This window comes from Azolla caroliniana, unplaced genomic scaffold (assembly GCF_043228905.1).
Source record: "Azolla caroliniana isolate FFs.n. ecotype wild unplaced genomic scaffold, voAzoCaro1.0.p SCAF_20, whole genome shotgun sequence".
NCBI lineage: Eukaryota > Viridiplantae > Streptophyta > Polypodiopsida > Salviniales > Salviniaceae > Azolla > Azolla caroliniana.
Genome location: NW_028230455.1, coordinates 13644089 through 13663464, shown reverse-complemented (window position 1 = coordinate 13663464; position 19376 = coordinate 13644089). Strand labels below are relative to the sequence as shown.

The 19376-nt window shown below is 35.9% G+C and overlaps 3 protein-coding genes across 4 annotated transcripts; all 3 read right to left on the bottom strand.

Moving 5' to 3' along the window:
- Positions 1-551: 551 nt before the first annotated feature.
- LOC147851135 (photosystem II reaction center W protein, chloroplastic-like) lies at positions 552-3283 on the bottom strand. Its single transcript, XM_087335760.1, has 2 exons — positions 3100-3283; positions 552-1059 (listed from the first exon to the last, which is right to left on the bottom strand). Exons 1-2 carry the CDS (start codon positions 3212-3214, stop codon positions 740-742), a joined length of 435 nt encoding a protein of 144 aa, XP_087191886.1. The 5' UTR covers positions 3215-3283; the 3' UTR covers positions 552-739.
- A 1665-nt stretch (positions 3284-4948) lies between these two features.
- On the bottom strand, positions 4949-7301 carry LOC147851134 (clavaminate synthase-like protein At3g21360). Of its 2 annotated transcripts, XM_087335824.1 has the most exons (4): positions 6844-7301; positions 5619-5875; positions 5313-5416; positions 4949-5222 (listed from the first exon to the last, which is right to left on the bottom strand). In XM_087335824.1, exons 1-4 carry the CDS (start codon positions 7228-7230, stop codon positions 5038-5040), a joined length of 933 nt encoding a protein of 310 aa, XP_087191950.1. In that variant the 5' UTR covers positions 7231-7301; the 3' UTR covers positions 4949-5037. The 2 variants fall into 2 exon arrangements, with proteins under 2 accessions (XP_087191950.1, XP_087191949.1); XM_087335823.1 differs by having other exon boundaries at positions 4949-5416.
- Positions 7302-10336: 3035 nt separating this feature from the next.
- On the bottom strand, positions 10337-11884 carry LOC147851133 (DNA/RNA-binding protein Kin17, conserved region). The gene has a single exon (XM_087335923.1). It carries the CDS (start codon positions 11790-11792, stop codon positions 10404-10406), a length of 1389 nt encoding a protein of 462 aa, XP_087192049.1. The 5' UTR covers positions 11793-11884; the 3' UTR covers positions 10337-10403.
- Between the last annotated feature and the right edge of the window lie 7492 nt (positions 11885-19376).

Below are 19376 nucleotides of genomic sequence, written 5' to 3'. Positions count from 1 at the left end.
TCATTCCACCACAATAATTCAGATTATGATCATGAAACTTTAGGAAAGGTAGAACTTTTATTTTTGTTGTATCATGAATGACAATAGGCAAATATGGGCCTCTAGTAGAGCTTAGTATTTCTTCCTTTCATTCTCTTTATCCCTTTTGTGTGGAAATTTCCATTGAGAGGATAAGTAAATTCCATTCTGTCCTCTGTTTCATATGATGCCATGTTTTTATCAACTCATACACTTGAGGATCTATTTGACTAGATGACAATGAAAACTTCAATGGTTGAACACAACTTTCTGGCCTTCATGTGAACCTTACGAACAAAGCTACCACATTCATCTACTCTCTTTATGTGACCCTTACAAACAAGCCTCCGGTCACCTACACCTTGTAATCAGGATTTGTCTTATAGACTAATTTTGCCCTCTAGTGAATGTACAACAAGTTTGATCCTCATCATGGACTCAGGCTTGGACCCATCGTATAGATTTGTATTTGGTATATCATGGATATTAATCATATATTTCCACACATCAATTTGACATTATGCAACATGAAATGATCATCCATTCACCCTCTCAGATTTCTAATAACTTTGTCTCAATCAACACCATGATACAACAATCGAAAGGGCCAATAATCATACCACATTTACACCTTGGATTACAAACACCATCACCATCACCAACACCAACACCCACACCACCAAAAGAAAATGGAAGGCAAGAAAGGAATCAAGACCATGGTCTACAGGGAGAGACCAGAGTCATCATCGCCCTCTGGAAGGGAGGAAGAGTAAGTGAAGTAGAGGGTCCATATGAGGGTGGCTACCCCAAGAAGGATCCAGATGAGGAGCGGGTTACTCAATCCGAGAGAGAGGCCAGTTCCTTCTGTTGACAGCCTCTCATCGACCAAAGCCATAGCTGGATGAGATGCCATTAGAGCTGAAGCCACTACACCTGATGCCGAAACTCGAGCGAATTCAACACCCTTGTTTCTTGCATCGTCTTGTTGTTCAATGTTCTTTGAGGAGCATGACACTTGTAATTTCCTCAATGTAGGTAGACCTAGTCACAAAATGAAGAAGGAAGACAAAGAAACGGATCAATGGTGATGCTTTCATGGAACACATAATGATAACTAATGCTGATGCTTCATTTTCCCTAAATAAACCCTAAATGAGAGTATTGCATGATGTCTCGGGTACGAATCCATAATGATACAGCAAAAGAAGAGCAAGAAACTGAAAAGAAGAAGAAATCGAACGGACATGCTTCCGTGGTTCATAAAAGACATGATTTCTATGATCAAATCTATTATCCATTGTGATACAGAAGAGAAAATCAAAAACCTGAAAGGAGAAGGATCGATGGTGATGTTGCACTAACTCTAAAATACCATATCAAGTGCATAATAAGACAGCAAAAAGCATGAAGCAAAAAAAAGACAAGAAATGAAGCCCTAAGATTACACTGGTCAAGCTTTTCAGAAGCAAATAGCTTGCAGGTATTGAGCTTGAATTCATGCTTTTCCTGCATGAAATCCTGAAAGATGAAGAGACCCTTTGAGGGTATTCAACTTGAATTCAATATCTTTCTGTGTGAAAACCCAAGTCAAGACACCCTTTTTACATTATTACTGCAAGAAACTCTGAGATCAAGGAGCAGTTTGCATGCATTTAGATTGAATTCAAGCTTATTTCAAGAGGACTCTAAGATGCTTAGCTTGAATAAAATCTGTATGCGCAAGAAAGTTGAAAATCATGAGAGAAAAGTTTGCAAGTATTGAGCTTCAATTCCTTTGTATATGCAAAAAACAGTAAGTACACAATATATTTCAAGCTTTCTGAGTGAATCCCTAAGCTCAAGAAGCAGATCTTAAAGCTTTTCTGAATAAACCTTATGATTATTCACCTTGAACTCAAGGTTTTCTGCATAAAACCTTAATATGAATAAGAAAATATCAGAAATTCAGCTTGAATTTGGGTTTAGCTGCACCAATGTTCGGATCCAAAACCAGTTTTCTACATCAAGCCCTAAAATCATGGAGTTTTCAAGAAACGGGTACTCCAATCTTCAGCTTATATTTTACGCTTTTTCTGCATCTAATCTTGAAGATGAAAAAGCCATTTCCAGGAATTCAGCATGAATTTTAAGCTGTTCTACATAAAATCCTCTAGCAATGAGAGTATTCACCTTCAAATTTAAATTTTCCTGCGTCAAGTTCTTTAATGATGAACGAATTTAACTTGAATTTGAGGTTTTATACATCAAACTCTAATCATAAAAAAACAGTGTGGTACTTTGCCAAATTAGCTTGAAATCAAGCTTTTTTCAGCAACATCGTATGAAATGTTTCCAACTTGGAGAAACAAAAACTTTTTCAAGTTTTGGGGGGTTGGATTTTTCTAGTACACTGGATACTAAAAGTTCAATAGAAAATAATTCCTAAGAGATTCGGCAGGAAAATTATGCCCAAATTCAGTCATAAGCGCTTAACTATAGCAATGCCAAACCAAATGTTGAAGTTAAAGTTTAAATTCATTCGTAAGAGATCAATTGCAGCAATGCTAATCCTTACACATCCTATAATACATATGTTCATCAAAAGACTTATTCTTCTTCTACAATGCCCCTACATTGAGTACAACCTTATGTTCATCAAAAGATTTATTCTTCTTCTACAATGCCCCTACATTGAGTACAACCCTATGTTCATCAAAAGACCAATTCTTCTTCTACAATGCCCCTACATTGAGTACAACCCTATGTTCATCAAAAGACTTATTCTTCTTCTACAATGCCCCTACATTGAGTACAACCTTATGTTCATCAAAAGATTTATTCTTCTTCTACAATGCCCCTACATTGAGTACAACCCTATGTTCATCAAAAGACTTATTCTTCTTTTACAATGCCCCTACATTGAGTACAACCCTATGTTCATCAAAAGACTTATTCTTCTTCTACAATGCCCCTACCTGGAGTACAACCCTATGTTCATCAAAAGACTTATTCTTCTTCTACAATGCTCCTACATGGAGTACAAGCCCATGTATAAGAAGTTTCATCGGGATGAAGAGCAGAGAGCGGAAGGAGAAGGCTTACCAGCGATCTGCTTAGCGCCGAACGGAGATGGAGAGGCGGACGCGGGTGAGGAGGCGAGGGAAGAAGGGAGAAGGGAGAGAGGAGGGGCAACAGCAGCAGAGAAAGCGGCGGCCATGGCTACAGCTCACGCGTTCTTCGTGATCCTGCTCTATCTCTGTCTCTGTCTCTGTTCTCTGTTCTCTGTCTTCTGTTCTCTGTGTGTGGAAGGAGATGAAGATAAGATTGTGTGTGTGTGTGTGTGTGAGAAAGAGAGAGAGAGAGAGAGAGAGAGGTCGTGGGTTCGAATCCTGTTGGTGACCATATTTTTTCTATTCATAAATTATAATAATAAATATCATCACAAGCTAATAAGAGATGGATGGCCCTTCCTTCTAATAAATAACACGCATAATAATAATAATAATAATAATAATAATAATAATAAGCCTTTTGCATGTTTATAACACCAATTTGGACTGTATCTATTTAACACATTCGGAGAGAAGATTACTCTTGTGTTAGAGCATCTATTCATGAAGTCAAATTGACATAGTTGTGCCCACCCGTAACAATCAGCAACGGTTCAACCCATGGCTTAATGGCTTAATGGCTTAATGGCTTAATGGTTTTAAATTGTTCGGTTCGGTTCAAGTTCAGGTTTTTTCTTATTTAACGGTTCGGTTCGGTTTCAACAGTTAGAAACCGCAATTTAACGGGTTTTGTTTTTTAAAATTAAAAACAATTAAAAAATTTGTTTTTAAACAAGCTTTTCATTTTCATGCTTTATTCTCACATTTTAAGAAAATCTTTAAAATTTTGACCTAAGCTGAAAACAGAAACCAAACCACGAAACCGCGGTTTTACCAGTTTAAAGGCTTAACAGTTTGAAAAAAAACTTTAATGGTTCAGTTTAACGGTTTCGTGGTTCGGTTCGGGTTTCTAAAATTTTAAACGGTTTGGTTTTGACCCTCTCGAAGCAAACCATTGCCAAATGTTACCCACTGGTTGTTCAATAACATGTTATAATATATATATATATAATCATGTTCTCATTCATCAATTATATATAATCACGTTCTCATTCATGAATTATATATAATCAGGTTCTCATTCATGAATTAAAGATTCTCCGCCTTCCCCGTTGATTAGGAGATACCACCCGAGGTGTAATGTGGTGTGGTGTTGTTCAAATCTGAATGTCTGCTTCCATAGTGTGTCATGTGCACGTGACTCGTAACGGCTTCTTCTAATCTCGATAGTAAGTTAAAAAGGATTTTGAATGACATAGCTCCTACTATATGAGTTCCCTGTTCTAGACAGGACCACTCCTACTCCATAACAAATACTCCATTGCCAATCACGTGTATAAGTAATGACAACGAATCAAATCATGAGTCTCACACTTGGATTTTTTTGGCATGACAATGCACAATGCTTTGGGATCAAATCATAAGGATCTTGACGTATTATCATCCTTCTCACGAGTGCTCCAATTAACAAAAGATAATGTAATGTCGAGTATTTTGAAGCCTCATTATAGAAATGGCGATACAGGATATAAATAAATAGCACGACAATTTTATTTTAATGCTTGTTATCCAATAACAATAAATTTCTCAGCCATATTATCGGGATGTGCTATAATGCCTATTTTTATTCATGCAAGAAATAAATCAAAATTTTATAAACACTATCAAGGATCTCATTAAACATGTTCTATCATGGACTCACTTACACACATACACGTAGATAGTAGGTACGACTAAAGTATTCTATTTTTTGTAAAATTAATGCTATAGTTGCTCAATATATATGCAAAAGATTGATGAGTTCCACATGAAAGCATAACGAAGTTTATGGTTCACTATGTTTCGAGAAAATGTACACGAGTTGTCCCTAAAACTATACAAAAATTGAGGTACCATTATGGTATCTAGTTCTTCTTAAAGCAATAGTACCTCATTCACAAAGAGATACCAAGATTTTCCTAGGGGCTTTGTATGGCCTACGTCCATGCATCACAGCCAAGTTATCTACAATCATCATGTCCCCTTCTTGCCAAGGTATATCCACACTATTCTCATCGTGTATCCTTCTACAACGTTCAACAACATCAATTGGAAGCGGAGATCCATCTCCAAAAACTACATCATATGACACATAGGGAGGCATTTCTAAATTTGAACTTTGACCAGAGTGATATACTATCATCTGATTAAACCAACAATCTTTACCCTTCAATCGACCGAAATTTCGCGTTGCCTTAAAGGGACCGGAGACCATTTTCATCCTTCCATCAGAAAGCCATTCCACCTTGGCATTGAAATACTCAGACGCTCTAAAAGAACAAAAAACATTATTATTGCGATTCATATGTTTTGAGTTCAATTTGCATGAGAAAATAATTGAGACACAAGCATTACATTGGATATATTGAACCTTTAGATGATTACCGAGACATGTAATATATCATTATATGATATAATGAAGTTGTCCAAGAGCAAAGAGCAATGATGTATGCACAACAAACAAAAATCTACCGTTTTGCAGCTTGTTCGTGATCATAAGTCCCAAATACAATCGGCCACCCTTGAGAGGAGACTTGCGAAGGATCCTTCTCCATTGGCAAAATCTTGATGTAGAGCATCTTTAGCTCCTCTAATTTTTGCATAAACTTGGGAAATTCCAACCACATTTGTTCGGCAACCTTATGGCTAACCACAATTGGAGTTTGGCCTCCTTCTAATGGAGGAGTCTCGCAAAAGAACAACACTTTGTGTGGCCAATTTTTAGTAATCTGTTGTGATGTTCACTCAAATAGTAGGATGAAAATAATCAATAAATCTAATACATAATCATTAGAGTCAAAATTCTAAGAGAAAAATGAAAAGCATAAATTCTTAAAACCAAAATTCTCCTCAAATTTACAAGGTTGGTATTAACATACATATCGAGTACATTGTTATGGGTTAGCCATGGGCTAGAACAAACCCATAGTTATTGGATTATGGTTTGAATATACACATATTCATTGGGATGGATATGACCTAAGATTTGTACATAGTCTTGATGACAACGATTTGGACAAAGGGGTCTAGACCTAGAGTTTGACAACACAATCCATCTGAATGTCTAACGAAAGGTATACATAACCAAGGACAAGTTAATTGTCCCTCAAATCGCTAGTGATACAAACGCCTTACGTATGAATAGTTTCCCTTCTAAACAAGAAAACTTAAATGAATCCACAAAGGGAAAACGTATGATGTATGGTCAGGTTTTCTTTATTTACGTAAGGCCCTTTGTCAATCCCAAAAGAGCAAATTATATTTGCTCTTCAAACAATCACATGGTGAATTCACTCTCACAAGGGCAACTAGATGTGCAATCTAGACAATAACATGGTCAAATCATTACTCTTTCTTTTGGGAGCTCGTCGACCATTTGTGTCTAGAGAAATATCAAAAACTCGAGGGTTTGTCCGAATTCTTCCCACATAAATATCTTCAGCATCTGAACTTCCTAGGTAATGATTAGCCACCCTTTTAAATTCTACAAATTATTGATCAACAAATTTGAAGAAACCACCATTCATGGATATAAGAGTCCGAGAAAAATAAGCAATTCAAGGAAAAGATAAATATATATATAATAAAAAATCAACAAGAACGTAAAGAGTTCAAATGTGACATATAAAAATCAAAATTTAAAGCAATTTTCAAATAAATAAATAAATAAAAATCAACAAGATGAGATTGAGTTCACCTGGGACATTTCATGATGAAACGGGATGCTAACATTAGGGTTGGCATCACTAGCAGTGTAAATTGACCCCAAGATTCGTGTTCGAGGAGCCGAACCCACATAAGACATATTTCTCCATCCAAAACCATCCACTATCGAATTGAAATGAGATGCAGAATGCAAAGAGAAACCTCTAAAGAAGAGAACACCATGTTCATCTAGTTTATGCTCAATGAATTCTCTATTCTGTTTAAAGATATGGAGAGGTGATGATGCTAAGTCATGTTGTGATGATTCTAATGAGATCGTTTGGTTCACTAGAGATGGTTTGAACACAAGAGGGAAGAGCTTCCCATCCACAACACGTTGCTCTTTCAAATATGTTTCTTGAAGACCTTCTAGAGCCATGCAAACACTACTAGGGGAAAGAAAGAGAGCCCAAAAATAAAACAATAAGGGTTCTCTTGAGAAAAATCACATATGATTTTATGGTTCCTTTCACACTAGAATGGATGAGAAAGGCAAAAATGACACATTTGTCTACTTTAGTCTCAAGAGTCAAGAGATCCATTGATCCCGTTTGTTGACTAAATAAGTCTAGCTTCAGGCCTATTCATCTTTCATGCAGAAGATGTTGAACAAAAATGTATGTGCTTGATAATAGTAGGAATTCAATGAGAAGATGTGAATCATCGAAAAGGTAGACAATGTGATTGATGAGGTAAACTATTGAGCGAATTCACAATTCCACCAAGCAAGATGAGAAAGTGTTTTGGTCCACTTAGAAGTCTCAAAAAAGTTCGAGAGACTCATTCACATTTGGTGATGAAAGATGTAATATTTTCTCCTTTATTATGTTTTTACTCAAACCTTTTGTTAGCTTTTTACACTACAGAGGAAACGAGAAAACAATGTTCGTCCCAAGAGGAATATGACTATTGGTTGCCCCTAGCATACAAATGTTTGCAAAGATGGACTACTTTTGAGAACAAACCAAGCTTTTGATGGAAACATAAGAGTGAATATAACCACCCTTTTCTTATATTTGAAAAAAAAGTTGGGTCTTTTACATCGATTTATAACAACACAATTAGTTATAAATATTGAAATGTTGTGAAACGTCACATTACCAGCACATGCTTTCTATGACATTTAGTGACGTATTTTGTACAAACAAGGCAAATTGAGAAGTGCTTCATTTCTAGGAGTGAGTTTCCCTCAAATTTTCTAACATCACCATCTATCTTATCATGCCCTATGTTTCTTTATGTTTTCTAAGGAAATAAAATATGTGTAAAATATGGGCACTAATTTATCCACTCATTACTTGCTCACGTTGTCAAAGGGTCATCTTCCTATTTGAGAACTCAAATTCAATCAAGTTCCATTATGCACTTGTCTTCAATCATAGCTTGATGTGTTTGCACAATAAATATCTAACATACTTTCAAGGATGTGTGGATTTTTAAGTAAAATGGTTTTCCTATTTTGGAGGTAACCATTCTACCTTGCCTATATTTTAGTGAAATTTATGTATTTTGGGCCTACTATTTATGTTTAAATGCCTCTATATTTTCTCGTTGCTTAATACAAACACATTATCATTACATCTACAATTGCCATGAATTTTTGTATCGTAATTAGTGGTAAGTTGTTAGACCACCAACACAAGACCTTGCATTCAACTTTCATTCCTTATTGTTACATCATACACGTTTTCCCCTAATTTACTAAATGACACTCTAAAATGTAGTGTTGAACACTTGACCTACTCGTCTCCGCCTAACAATCTTACCAATTTAGTTACAACCAATCTAAGATTGTAATTCAAAAGACAATTATCTATATCTCCTCATTTTTTGTTAACACACATTGATGGCAATGATGTTGTAGTGGAGGGGCTCCATTTCTAAGAATACATTGATATTGGTGTTTGGTTGTATTACATCCATGAATTTTAACCCATTTTAAATTCTTGGGATGCAATATATGTGGTGCTCTTTTTAATGCATACCTTCATATCTACATGTCATGAACTCTCTCTAAGGCAATGTTCCCTCATTTACATGGAATGTTCTTGATTCTCTATCACTTTGTTTACAAAGAGATGTCCACTTCGGGAAGCAAATACTTATTGTGCACTAATTCCCGCCTCTTTATAAGAATATTACTCATATCGCTTCAATTGATGTACCAACAAGCCTAGTCAAATCACCTAGAAATAATTGATAATAATGACCATCAAATAGTTGTTAAAAGTTAGAAAGGATAAAAAATACTAATAAATATCAAAGGCTTCAAGAATTGAAGTTAATTCAACTACCCTTCAAGGTACTTAGTTGAGATCTACAAGTTATTTATAAACCAGGGAAGCATTTACAATAATGAACCATTATTTATTTGTATATCAAGAAGCATAAGGTTTTATATGCCAAATAAGCTTCACATAGAACCCTCAATAGAAAAATCTTCGGAGTGGAAGAGATACCATACTCGTGAAAATGGTTGTTTTTGTAGAGACATGACAGAAAATATATGAAGGCAAAGGGAAACAAAAGACATTTGCTACCATTCATTGTCTGTGAAATATTACACATGAAAGTGATACAAAGATGATGCCTATTTGACTGCCACATTGTTGTGAGTGGCAAATCAAATCACAATCTACTTCCCATAAATCCAATATGGTCATGGCTATGCAAATGTAACCAATAAAAGTGTATGTGAGAAAGTAGTCCAAGCTCACTTAAATCAATGGTATGGAGTCATGGGATCCATCGTTTCAACAATACTGTCTACAAATTGTCCTTTTTACCTTCTTGAGTTGTCTTTCTATGTTGTCTGATACTAAGTTTATACAATCCAAAACATGGTTCTAGCATACCACTCATACCCTTCCTAAGCCTTTGCATAGCTTTATCTATAGGGCTCAACTATCGATGATCAGGTGAATTCTTCAATAGAAACAAGAAAAAATTGGGTTCAAGAAGTCTACAATAAGGTAGACCTGGGAGAACCACTGATTACAAAAGGATCTGTTCGCAAGAAAGGCACTAACTGGAAATCTGGTTCTTACCTATGTATCTAACAAAAAATACCATTTCTGGAGGATTTGGAAGGTCTATATAGCAATGCAAGATAGTAATTTGAGAAAAAAATCCATAAGACTACTCATCAGGTCTATAGAGCACTAAATGAAAAATGTTGAAATCAAAAGTTTCACGGAGTATCAGAATGGAACATCCGAGGACATTAAAAAACATAAATTCCAAGATAAACAATGTCCTACATCCACACATTAAAGGAGGACCTCATGCAATTCCTTTACAATTGCTCTCATCAGTTAAACCAAAAAGCTACCAGAAAATAAAGCAAGTCAGTCCCCTGGCTCAACAAGATCCGAAACGACCTACATTCTTGGAAGGCTAGAATTAAAACCATCATTCCACAACCACCCAAATGGCAACTTTAAAAGCTAGCATCAAGAGATTCATTCTTGGACACATGATTGTCCGAGTTTGCCACTCAATATATAACATATTCCAATAAGAAATTGAAGAGAAAAATACAAAGATATTAGTTCAAGATGAGAATTTACAAATGTCTTCATAATCAACAGCATTCAACATCCTGCCATCATAAATACCTTTCTCAATCTGGACCTTTGCAGTGAAATCCGATGTTTTGATGGATAACAGCCTTGCATTAGATCCTCTATATGCTCCATTAACTATCTTTACAATACCTCCAATTTGTGGTATAACCGTCTCTAACTCTGCTTGATCAACCTTCACGACCATACCACTTTCGAGCATCTTGATTTCACCAACATACTTTCCTATCACTTTCCTTACAACTCCTTTTTGTTTGTATAAACCTTGGTCCATAAGACTCTTACTCATCACTTTCACTACTAATCCCTCGGTCAACCAATAATCTTTCCTATTCACTTTCTCTTTTGCTTTCTCTTCCTCGGCCATTAGTTGTGCAAGGGCATCTCTACCACCTTTAGCACTTGAAAATTTCTTCTCATCTTCTCTAGAAATTACACTACTGTTTTGAGATTGGTGAGTTGAATTCTCAGGTATATCTTTAATGGTTGACTTTGAATTCTTCGATAACTCTTTAGATTTAGACTTTGAAGGAAGACTCAAATTCTCTGAAATATCTTTCATACCTATAGAATCATCTTCAAAGGAAACCAATCCATTGATCTTACCCTTCGTTACAGTGTTCTCTTCATGGTTGACCTTTGGCCTCAATGTGCTAAACGAAAATACAACTTTCTCATCTTCACTGCTTCTTTGAAGTAATTTCTTTTCTTCAAGAAGAATGCGAGAATCACCATCATCACCATTACCCTCGCCATTTCCTTCTCCTTCTCCATTCTCATCCTTCTCACCCGTATCAGAAAACCGACCACTTTTTGACGCTCGAGAGATCTGCTGTTGAATCTCTCGCTCATGTCTCTCTTCATCAGCCATCTCCGACCTCTCTCTCTTATTCTTTAGAGCTTCTTTCAGAAGAGTCTCAGGTTCTCTATCAATATAAGTCACAAACCAGCCTTTCTCAGTCTCATCTACCTTACATTTACCTATCTTTCCAAGATGTTTAACGAACTCAGTAAGTGTGGCCCACTGAGTAGAATTCATATGAACATGGTGTCGATCAGCTATGTATTCATTGTAAAGAACAGTGGCAGCAACTCTACTGAACCTATGGCTTCTTTTGACATGTTCCAAAAAGGATTTCTCGAATTCTTGTGAGAAACCATCCACAAAACGATTAGGGTTATCACCAAATACCTGCATCTGCCTCTGATGACTCTCGCTCATACAATGGCATTTGAATCCATTCTCGTCTCGGCACTGTTTCTGACACATTTGGCAGTACCATCGTAGCTTCTGTAGGCCTTTCGCTTTGATCCTGTTGGCGATGGCTTTGGGCGTCAAGAACTCGTTCTTCCCCATCCCTCTCCTCCTCCTCCTCCTCCTCCTCTTCTTCTTCTTCTTCTTTGTATCTCCTCTCGGCTGTTTCCTGTTTTCTTCTGCTTCTGTCTCTGTGTTCCTCCTTGTCAGTGGGCCTTCTCTCTCTGGTTCTTCGCCTGGGTGACCAAACCCTAACCCTAAATCTCATAGGAGCAGAGAAACAACATTTTATGTTATATATGTATATGAACGATTTCTTTGTTAATTTAGTACTCAGAGGAATTTATAAATGTATGCTTCTATGTTTTACTTATTACCCAAACTACCCCCTGAGATTTCCTTATTTACATAAATGACCTTAGACAGCCAACCTTCCAAAAAGAGATCAATTTTATGTGGTATTATATTATATGAGTATATTTGGACATGAAGAGAAGAGAGAGAGAGAGAGAGAGAGAGAAAGAGAATAGAGAGATAAATATACATACAAGAGAGAGTATACTTATACTGCCAACCACCTTGCTCTACCTGTTCGGGCCCAACCATGCACCTTCGTGGTGGCAAATACCAGAAAAACCCTGAGCCATAGATACAGAAATAAAGAGGAATAAGGCGGCATGTTTCGAAACATTCCCGAAAGGCCTTCAGACTGTCACGAATCAAACACCTCTCTAACACCTCTGCCTTGCTCTACTTGTTCGAGCCCAAGCATGCACCTTCGGGTGGCAAATACCATAATAACCCTGAGCCATCTACAGAAATAAAGAGGAATACGTGTCTCTCAAACTCACAAGTAAAGATGTAGTATTGTGGAACGCATTAGTTTTAGGATATATTGAATGTGGGGATGTTGAGAAGGTAATCTGTTGTATTGAGAAAATGTAACAAAAAGGTGTTTTTCAAGACACTATACCATTACTTTGCTCCATGAAATCATACAATAGTCTAGTATTCATCAAGCAAATGCATGCTTAGATATTTAAGAAAGGATTCAACAAAGATCTTCTTATTTTCAATTGGATTGATTGAAGTAGCACATCGAGTTTTTGACAACTTCCTAGTCAAAGATGTGATCCTATGGACTGCACTAATAATTGGTTATGTAGAACATGAGCATGGTGAGGAAGCACTAAACCTCATGAAGGAGATGCAAACACATAATATCTTGCCAAATACATTTGTACTTGTTTTTGGCTTGAAAGTGTGTGGTGATACTCAAGATGTTGAGAATGGGAAAAATTGAGGAAGTGCTCAATCATTTCTATCAAATGAAGGATCCATGGCTAGCCATTGTCTTACACAAGACGGGTTGGGAAGAATTATCACTTCTCTATTTTGTATTTTGTATTTGATATGCCTTTTTAAACCTAATGGAAGAATATGTTGTTTTGGAAAATAAAATAAAATAAAGAGGAACAAAGGGGGCATGTTTCGAAAAAGGCCTTCCGACTGTCACATTTTAGACACCTCCCTAACACATCCATTGCATGCCACGAAACTATAAATTGTATACATATTCACTTCATCCCAAACCCCATGTTCTTGACTTTTTGGGGTTGACCAACATGCATTCAATAGGAAAATGTCCAAAAGAGCCAAGGGCATGCGAGGAAATAAAGAAAAACGAGGGGGTATCCCAAAACTTCTTCCAAATGTATCACCAAACTCACAGATCAACTCCTCCCTTCGAGGTTTCACGAGCATTATTCAACATATCGATCATCTGTTACATGTGATGTGTGATTAGTGATATACTCACTGCATCCCCTCCCATATTACCCATTTTCAAGCATCAATCATGGGTATGAAATGTACCCAAAACCTCATGGAACCTTAGGAAATAGAAAGAAAGGGTGAGATATTTTGGAATTTCTCTTGAAGGGTATTTTTGCTTTCACAACTAAGACTTCTCCCTTTGGGATTACATGAGAATGATTTAACATATTCATCTCTTGCTCCACTCCACAAAGAATAACAATCTAACATATACAAATGGTATTTATGGTAGGATAAGTCCATTTCATAAATCACACTCCTAAAGACTAAAAGTTGTAATTAAAGTAAGAGTTATCTATTGTTTTAACACAAGGTTGTCATGACTAATAGAAACATGAATTACATCCACGTAACTATTATAACAACTTTAGAGGGAGAGGATGTTGTATAAATATGATACTTCAATTTTCAAAATCCTTTGGAGGGAGAGGAAGTGCTTGAAGGATTTATGCATTACATGGTTCCCTTTGTTCTTCATGACATGGTTATAAATTATAATCATATCACCTCGTGGAGGATTGAAATATAGCATTTTCATCCCTTCTCGTTTGACAAACAATGTGTTTTGTAAACAACTAAAGTAGGAAGTCATATTGATGGATCTCATAAGGAAGTATATAGCTCCCTCTTGCATGTGCTTGGTCACTCCCATTCCATTAATATGATATTTCTCTCAATACATCTCCCTTGCTTCATTTACTCATCGTTGCACTTATCCATCCTTTTCTTGCTAGAGTCTCACAATAGGATAAGTACATATCACAATCACATTTATGGATACTTGAAGATCCTCAATAAACAACTTAAATAATCACTCATTCGATAAAAAGTTACGGGAAATGGTTGAATATGAAACGTGTGCACATATACTATAGTACAAGAGTGAACAATGTACAAATGACTCATGATAACGCTCATAGTCTAAGAGTCCATAGGAGTTTTAAGCTAGAACAAGGGGAAGAGATGACATGAATCGTGATCATACTAAAGGATACTATATGTTAAGAGAAACAGTCATTTCGACAAACCCCCAACTTCTATAACATTTGGACCATCACATCATCTAGTTTCACAATATTTCTTTCTAGAATATGCTTATATCTGGTGAGACAAACCTTTAAGAAGAACCTCTCGAACTTCTATGACATTCAGAGCATCACATCATCTGGTTTCCCAATCTTTCTTTTCTTTCTTTTACATACTAAGCATGCATGTATCCGTTTTACTCGAGATTTATTGTCTATTGTTGGGAACTATCTGGTAATGGATATGACTCATTCACCAGCGTGCACGTTCAATCCATCGTACAAGCAAATTGTTCGGATACAACCCTTTTGTTATGAATGATGATTAACTTATAATAGACGATTATTCCCCAAGGGAGTTTTTCTTTGGCTAGTGTCAATATTAATTTAGAGCCTCTTCTTTTATCTCATGGCTAAGAGCCTCTCATGTTATGTCTGGTAATTTCGTGAAAACGTAGGGGTAGTTTTGGAAATACTCCAAACCTTATGAATTTGAAGGGTAACCATTTCCCGTTTCTTAGGGTTTCGCCATTGCGAATGCGATGATGCAGCAGGAAATCCGGAGCACGACGATGAAGACGAAAATGGAAACGATGATGGTGAAGGAGTTTGGAGGTTAAGATGATGAAGATGGAGATGGAGATGGAGATGTCTTCGCACAGGTCGGTGTAACTAAGTTTCTGGTGATCGTTTTGTTATCTTTACCACTTCAGGCTTTGTTATGTCGATAGAGAATGACGCGTATACAAATGTACTATACTGTACTGTACTATTCTAGACTCTCTTTAGCATACACACATATCAAATGAAAGAGAATTGATATGAAGCTTGATCATCACTCAGTTTAGTTTTGATGGATGAGGATATCATGAACAGCCTTTGTACTGATCAGATTTACTGTGATTGTAACCATAACCTTCATTGATCGAGTTTTTATTTAAAGGATTTTTTTTTTCTGTGTAGTTACAATGTGTCGGGCAAGGATTTTTTCTGGAATCTTGAGTCAAAGATGATATGTAACCATTTCTGTCCCTTCGACGATAGTAAAAATGACAAAAACGTGGAAATATTTCTTACTAGAATAGAAACGCGGGAAGAAATTCTTCGATTCTTTTGTTATGAGGAGAAAAATAAATTTTTTAATTTAAATGTACATGTAAAAAAACATATATGTATTTTAATGTGGTCGTGTGATGTGTTTGCATTTGCCATTGGAGTTGGAGTGTGTGTTTTCTGTCTTTGATTTGGTCCGAATTATTTTTAGTGTTTACAATGGTCCAAAATTGTTTTAAGCTCGTTTCATTTTTACACGTACAACTTCTTGCAGTGAAACATCTAGTTATATTTTCTCATAGAAATATAGTTATCTATTAACTTTTTCATTTTTTTGTATGCCCTTTCTTTGATATGTCTGCACATAAATTCTTCGGTATGTGTGTATATGCCTTTTTTATATGTTAATATAACTTTTTTCGATATCTATGTGTATCATTTTGGCACGTGTTTTAACCTGTCACACAAGCTTAACCTTAATATCTTGTTTTGTAGCTAGTTTTAGCTAACTAGATACACATTATGATGGATCAAATAATTTCTTTTTTTCATAACACTGACAAACTATCAGCATACGAAATTATTGGATTTCCAATACTTGATTCCATAGATAAGTATTTCTAATCATCAAGAAGTTCTATTCTAATAGATCGTAATAATGCACTTGAAACCCTACATCTTGTTGATATGCTATAGGATACTCTTCATTCAGCAGCATGAAAAGTTTTGCAATTAATATTAAGTAAAACAATGTACCAAGCCTTCAAGAAAGCAATAAATCTTTTGTATGTCTGTAAATGCTGGAGTTGAGTAACTTTAAAAGATTCATAAAACTTTTGAGTTACTAAATGTAACTTGATTATTCCTCTTATGATTTTGAACTTACTAAGACTGGCTTGGCTGGATGTTATATCCAAGAAACTAGATTCATTGTGAAGGAGGCTGCCATCTAGAAGGCATTTGACAAGTGCACATGATTATGAGAGGTGAAAAACTGGCAAAAACTCACCTTCAGTGAATGTGGAAGGTTCATACCAAAATAGAATAAAAATATAGTCTCATATTCAATGAATTCAAAACCCTTCCATGCTTTGTTTAGTATAACTTAGTACACTTGAGATGGCTAGAGTGATATTTTTATGCAAAGAATGAATCCTTTAAATTACAGAGAGATTCACAAAAGATAGAAATCTGGCATTGAATGATCAGGCAAGATGCACAGTAATTATCAAACAAAATTGGAGACTTGTGAGAATTACTGCCCAATGATAATAGTGAAAACTTATTACAATTTGCAGCTATAGATATGTGTGTGCATTTGTGTCCAGCTTGACTTTATCATGAGTGTATTTGCCTATCACAAAGCTACAGTACAATATACCACTGTGTGAAACAGCAAACGGTGAACATCCTCGTTGGAACATCTATAGATCCTTTCCTTAGTGGATAGTTTTTGTTTGTTGTCCATGCAATTCAAGGAGAGTTATACATGCTTCTGCGGGCGAATTGGCTATCCTGATAGAGTAGGTTATCAGTTCTGTATTGATGCCTCTGGATCTTTGCTTGAACACGTTTTTGGGGCATTCGACCTACTTTCTCTAAGTTTGAAAAATCTTTGTGCTCATGTTATTTCAACCTTTTGTAAATGATTAGAACTGATCCTCTTCTAGGCATTTGTTTGAGTTTCCTTCTGGCACTAAGTCCTTTCTAATTCAATCTGAGGTGGCATGGTCTATGCTCGTCTTTGAAGCAACTTCTAATTGAAGGAAGTCAAATACATTGCGTTGTAAGATGTGTCTCTAATTTGGTCACTAAGGTGAGGGATATAATCGCACACATGTTCCATTTGTTTGAATATAGCTATGCCAATGGGTGGGTTATCTTGTACATCCTGATCCCTTCTGAAACTAATTTATTCAGCTGCAATGTGGTTAGATCTACCCATTATCTTTACCGAGTTAATATGAGAATTCTCGCAATTTTAAATTATCTGATTTTCAAATTTACTATACACTAATACTAGCTTATACTCTCCAATAGTCATCGCTACTTCTATTTAGTTTATGAGGAGTCCAAGGTCAATGAACTCTGTTTTGTTTTCTCCTGGTATTTACCCCTCTAAGAAGATGGATGCTTTGGGAAATCTTTAAGCCAAAGGTATTCTTTTTCAACCTGTTGGGTTGCAAAAGTTTTGTGTAAGGCCATATATTTAGGTATAGCGCAATGTCTCCTATATGATGTCTAAAGGTGATGATTTCATGATGTGGTTTACTTTTTAATGCATTGTTATTAATTTTACGCTTCAGTTGATTTTATTAATGTCTTTACATTATATATAGCAAAGAAGGATTCATATAATCTTGTGCATCATGATTTGATACATGTCTATGTGAATTTATAGCCTATCTTACTTCACTGTAATCACAACATACTAGATGCATTTTGTTTTGTTAACAATGATGTATATAATATGTTGCATCTTTATTACATTATAAGTTGAAATAATTACTCACCTAGGTAATTTCCCTTGCATATAATTGGTTGCATCTTCATTGTCAACATATTGTATACATGGATTTTAGTAACTATGACATTAAGGACACCAGAACACAACAGGGACATTTGTTGATTGTTTGTAGTACCCATTGGTTTGTTAATGACGCTTTGGCTCATTGAAAGCATGTGTCAACTTTGGTGGTCAGGGATATGATCTTTCTCTAATTCTCTGCTGGAAAATCTTGGCTTATGGGAGTTGGAAACCTGTGGTATTTTCCTTTTCAATAAAACATATGCCGGCACTGTGGAAGTCTGTAATTTAATAATGAACCATTCACCGTTAAATCTCACCAAATTATACAGACTTGATTGTTGAAAGGGGGATATGGGGTACGTGACAAGAACTACAAATGTTTTTTGGGTTGTTAAACATATATATACTGTATACATATTAGAAAGCAATGATGCATGTAGATAAAGAAAACTCAAGGTAGGAAACTTTAAGGAAGAGTAACCTTACAAGAGTTGCTAGACAAATCAAGATTTTAGATCATAGCAAACTAGTCAAGATACAAGACATTATTAAGGAATGAGAGGAAAATTGCAAATGCCTCGGTAAACTCTAAAATCCACTTTAAAAATCAATCCCTTATCTGCAAAAATATATAAATATCCACAAATAGAATATCTCCAACTTTTTCAAGGAATATGTTATTCGAAGTTTTAGCATGCCATTATTACACTCCAACCTTTCAAAAGTGATCTTGAAATCATGGCATATTTTGTGCTGGTGAATCCCCATTGTATCCTCAAAGGACATGCAACGCAAATACCATGTCAAAAGGCTTGTTTTGCCCGATGTGCTTGAGATCTTCAAAAATAACAATGTCTGAAGCAACGTAATAAGGTCGGAGAATCATACTATTTGTGCCTATCAATAACTAGTTTTGTATCCTTGGTATGAGTGTCATAAGCACAAATGTTTGGGACTCCTTACTTGTAGGTTTATAGTAAGAAATTTAGTTTCGTACCATGGGGAGGTAGTTAGCATTGAGAATACTTGATGTAGGGAGTTTAGGCAACAAGAGTTTTATTATTCTACCACCCATCACATGATTCAAAGGAGGGGGGGTTCAGCTTGTAGAAAGTGGAGTGGAAAACGATTCGTATGGGATCTGTAGATGTGCAAGCACAAAATTGTTTTTTTGAGGTTGGGGAAAGGAGTGTGCAAGGTGGTCAAAAGAATGTGAGGGGCCACCTAAATACCTCCCATGTA

Excerpts from the sequence above, each read along its gene's own strand:
- LOC147851134 (XM_087335823.1), bottom strand. The coding sequence starts at position 7,230 with ATGGCTCTAGAAGGTCTTCAAGAAACATATTTGAAAGAGCAACGTGTT. Across the intron at positions 5,876-6,843 it reads TTCATCATGAAATGTCCCAG|ATTACTAAAAATTGGCCACA; the intron begins GTGAACTCAATC and ends ACATCACAACAG. Across the intron at positions 5,417-5,618 it reads CACGAACAAGCTGCAAAACG|AGCGTCTGAGTATTTCAATG; the intron begins GTAGATTTTTGT and ends TTGTTCTTTTAG.
- LOC147851133 (XM_087335923.1), bottom strand. The coding sequence starts at position 11,792 with ATGGGGAAGAACGAGTTCTTGACGCCCAAAGCCATCGCCAACAGGATC.
- LOC147851135 (XM_087335760.1), bottom strand. The coding sequence starts at position 3,214 with ATGGCCGCCGCTTTCTCTGCTGCTGTTGCCCCTCCTCTCTCCCTTCTC. Across the intron at positions 1,060-3,099 it reads CGGCGCTAAGCAGATCGCTG|GTCTACCTACATTGAGGAAA; the intron begins GTAAGCCTTCTC and ends TTTTGTGACTAG.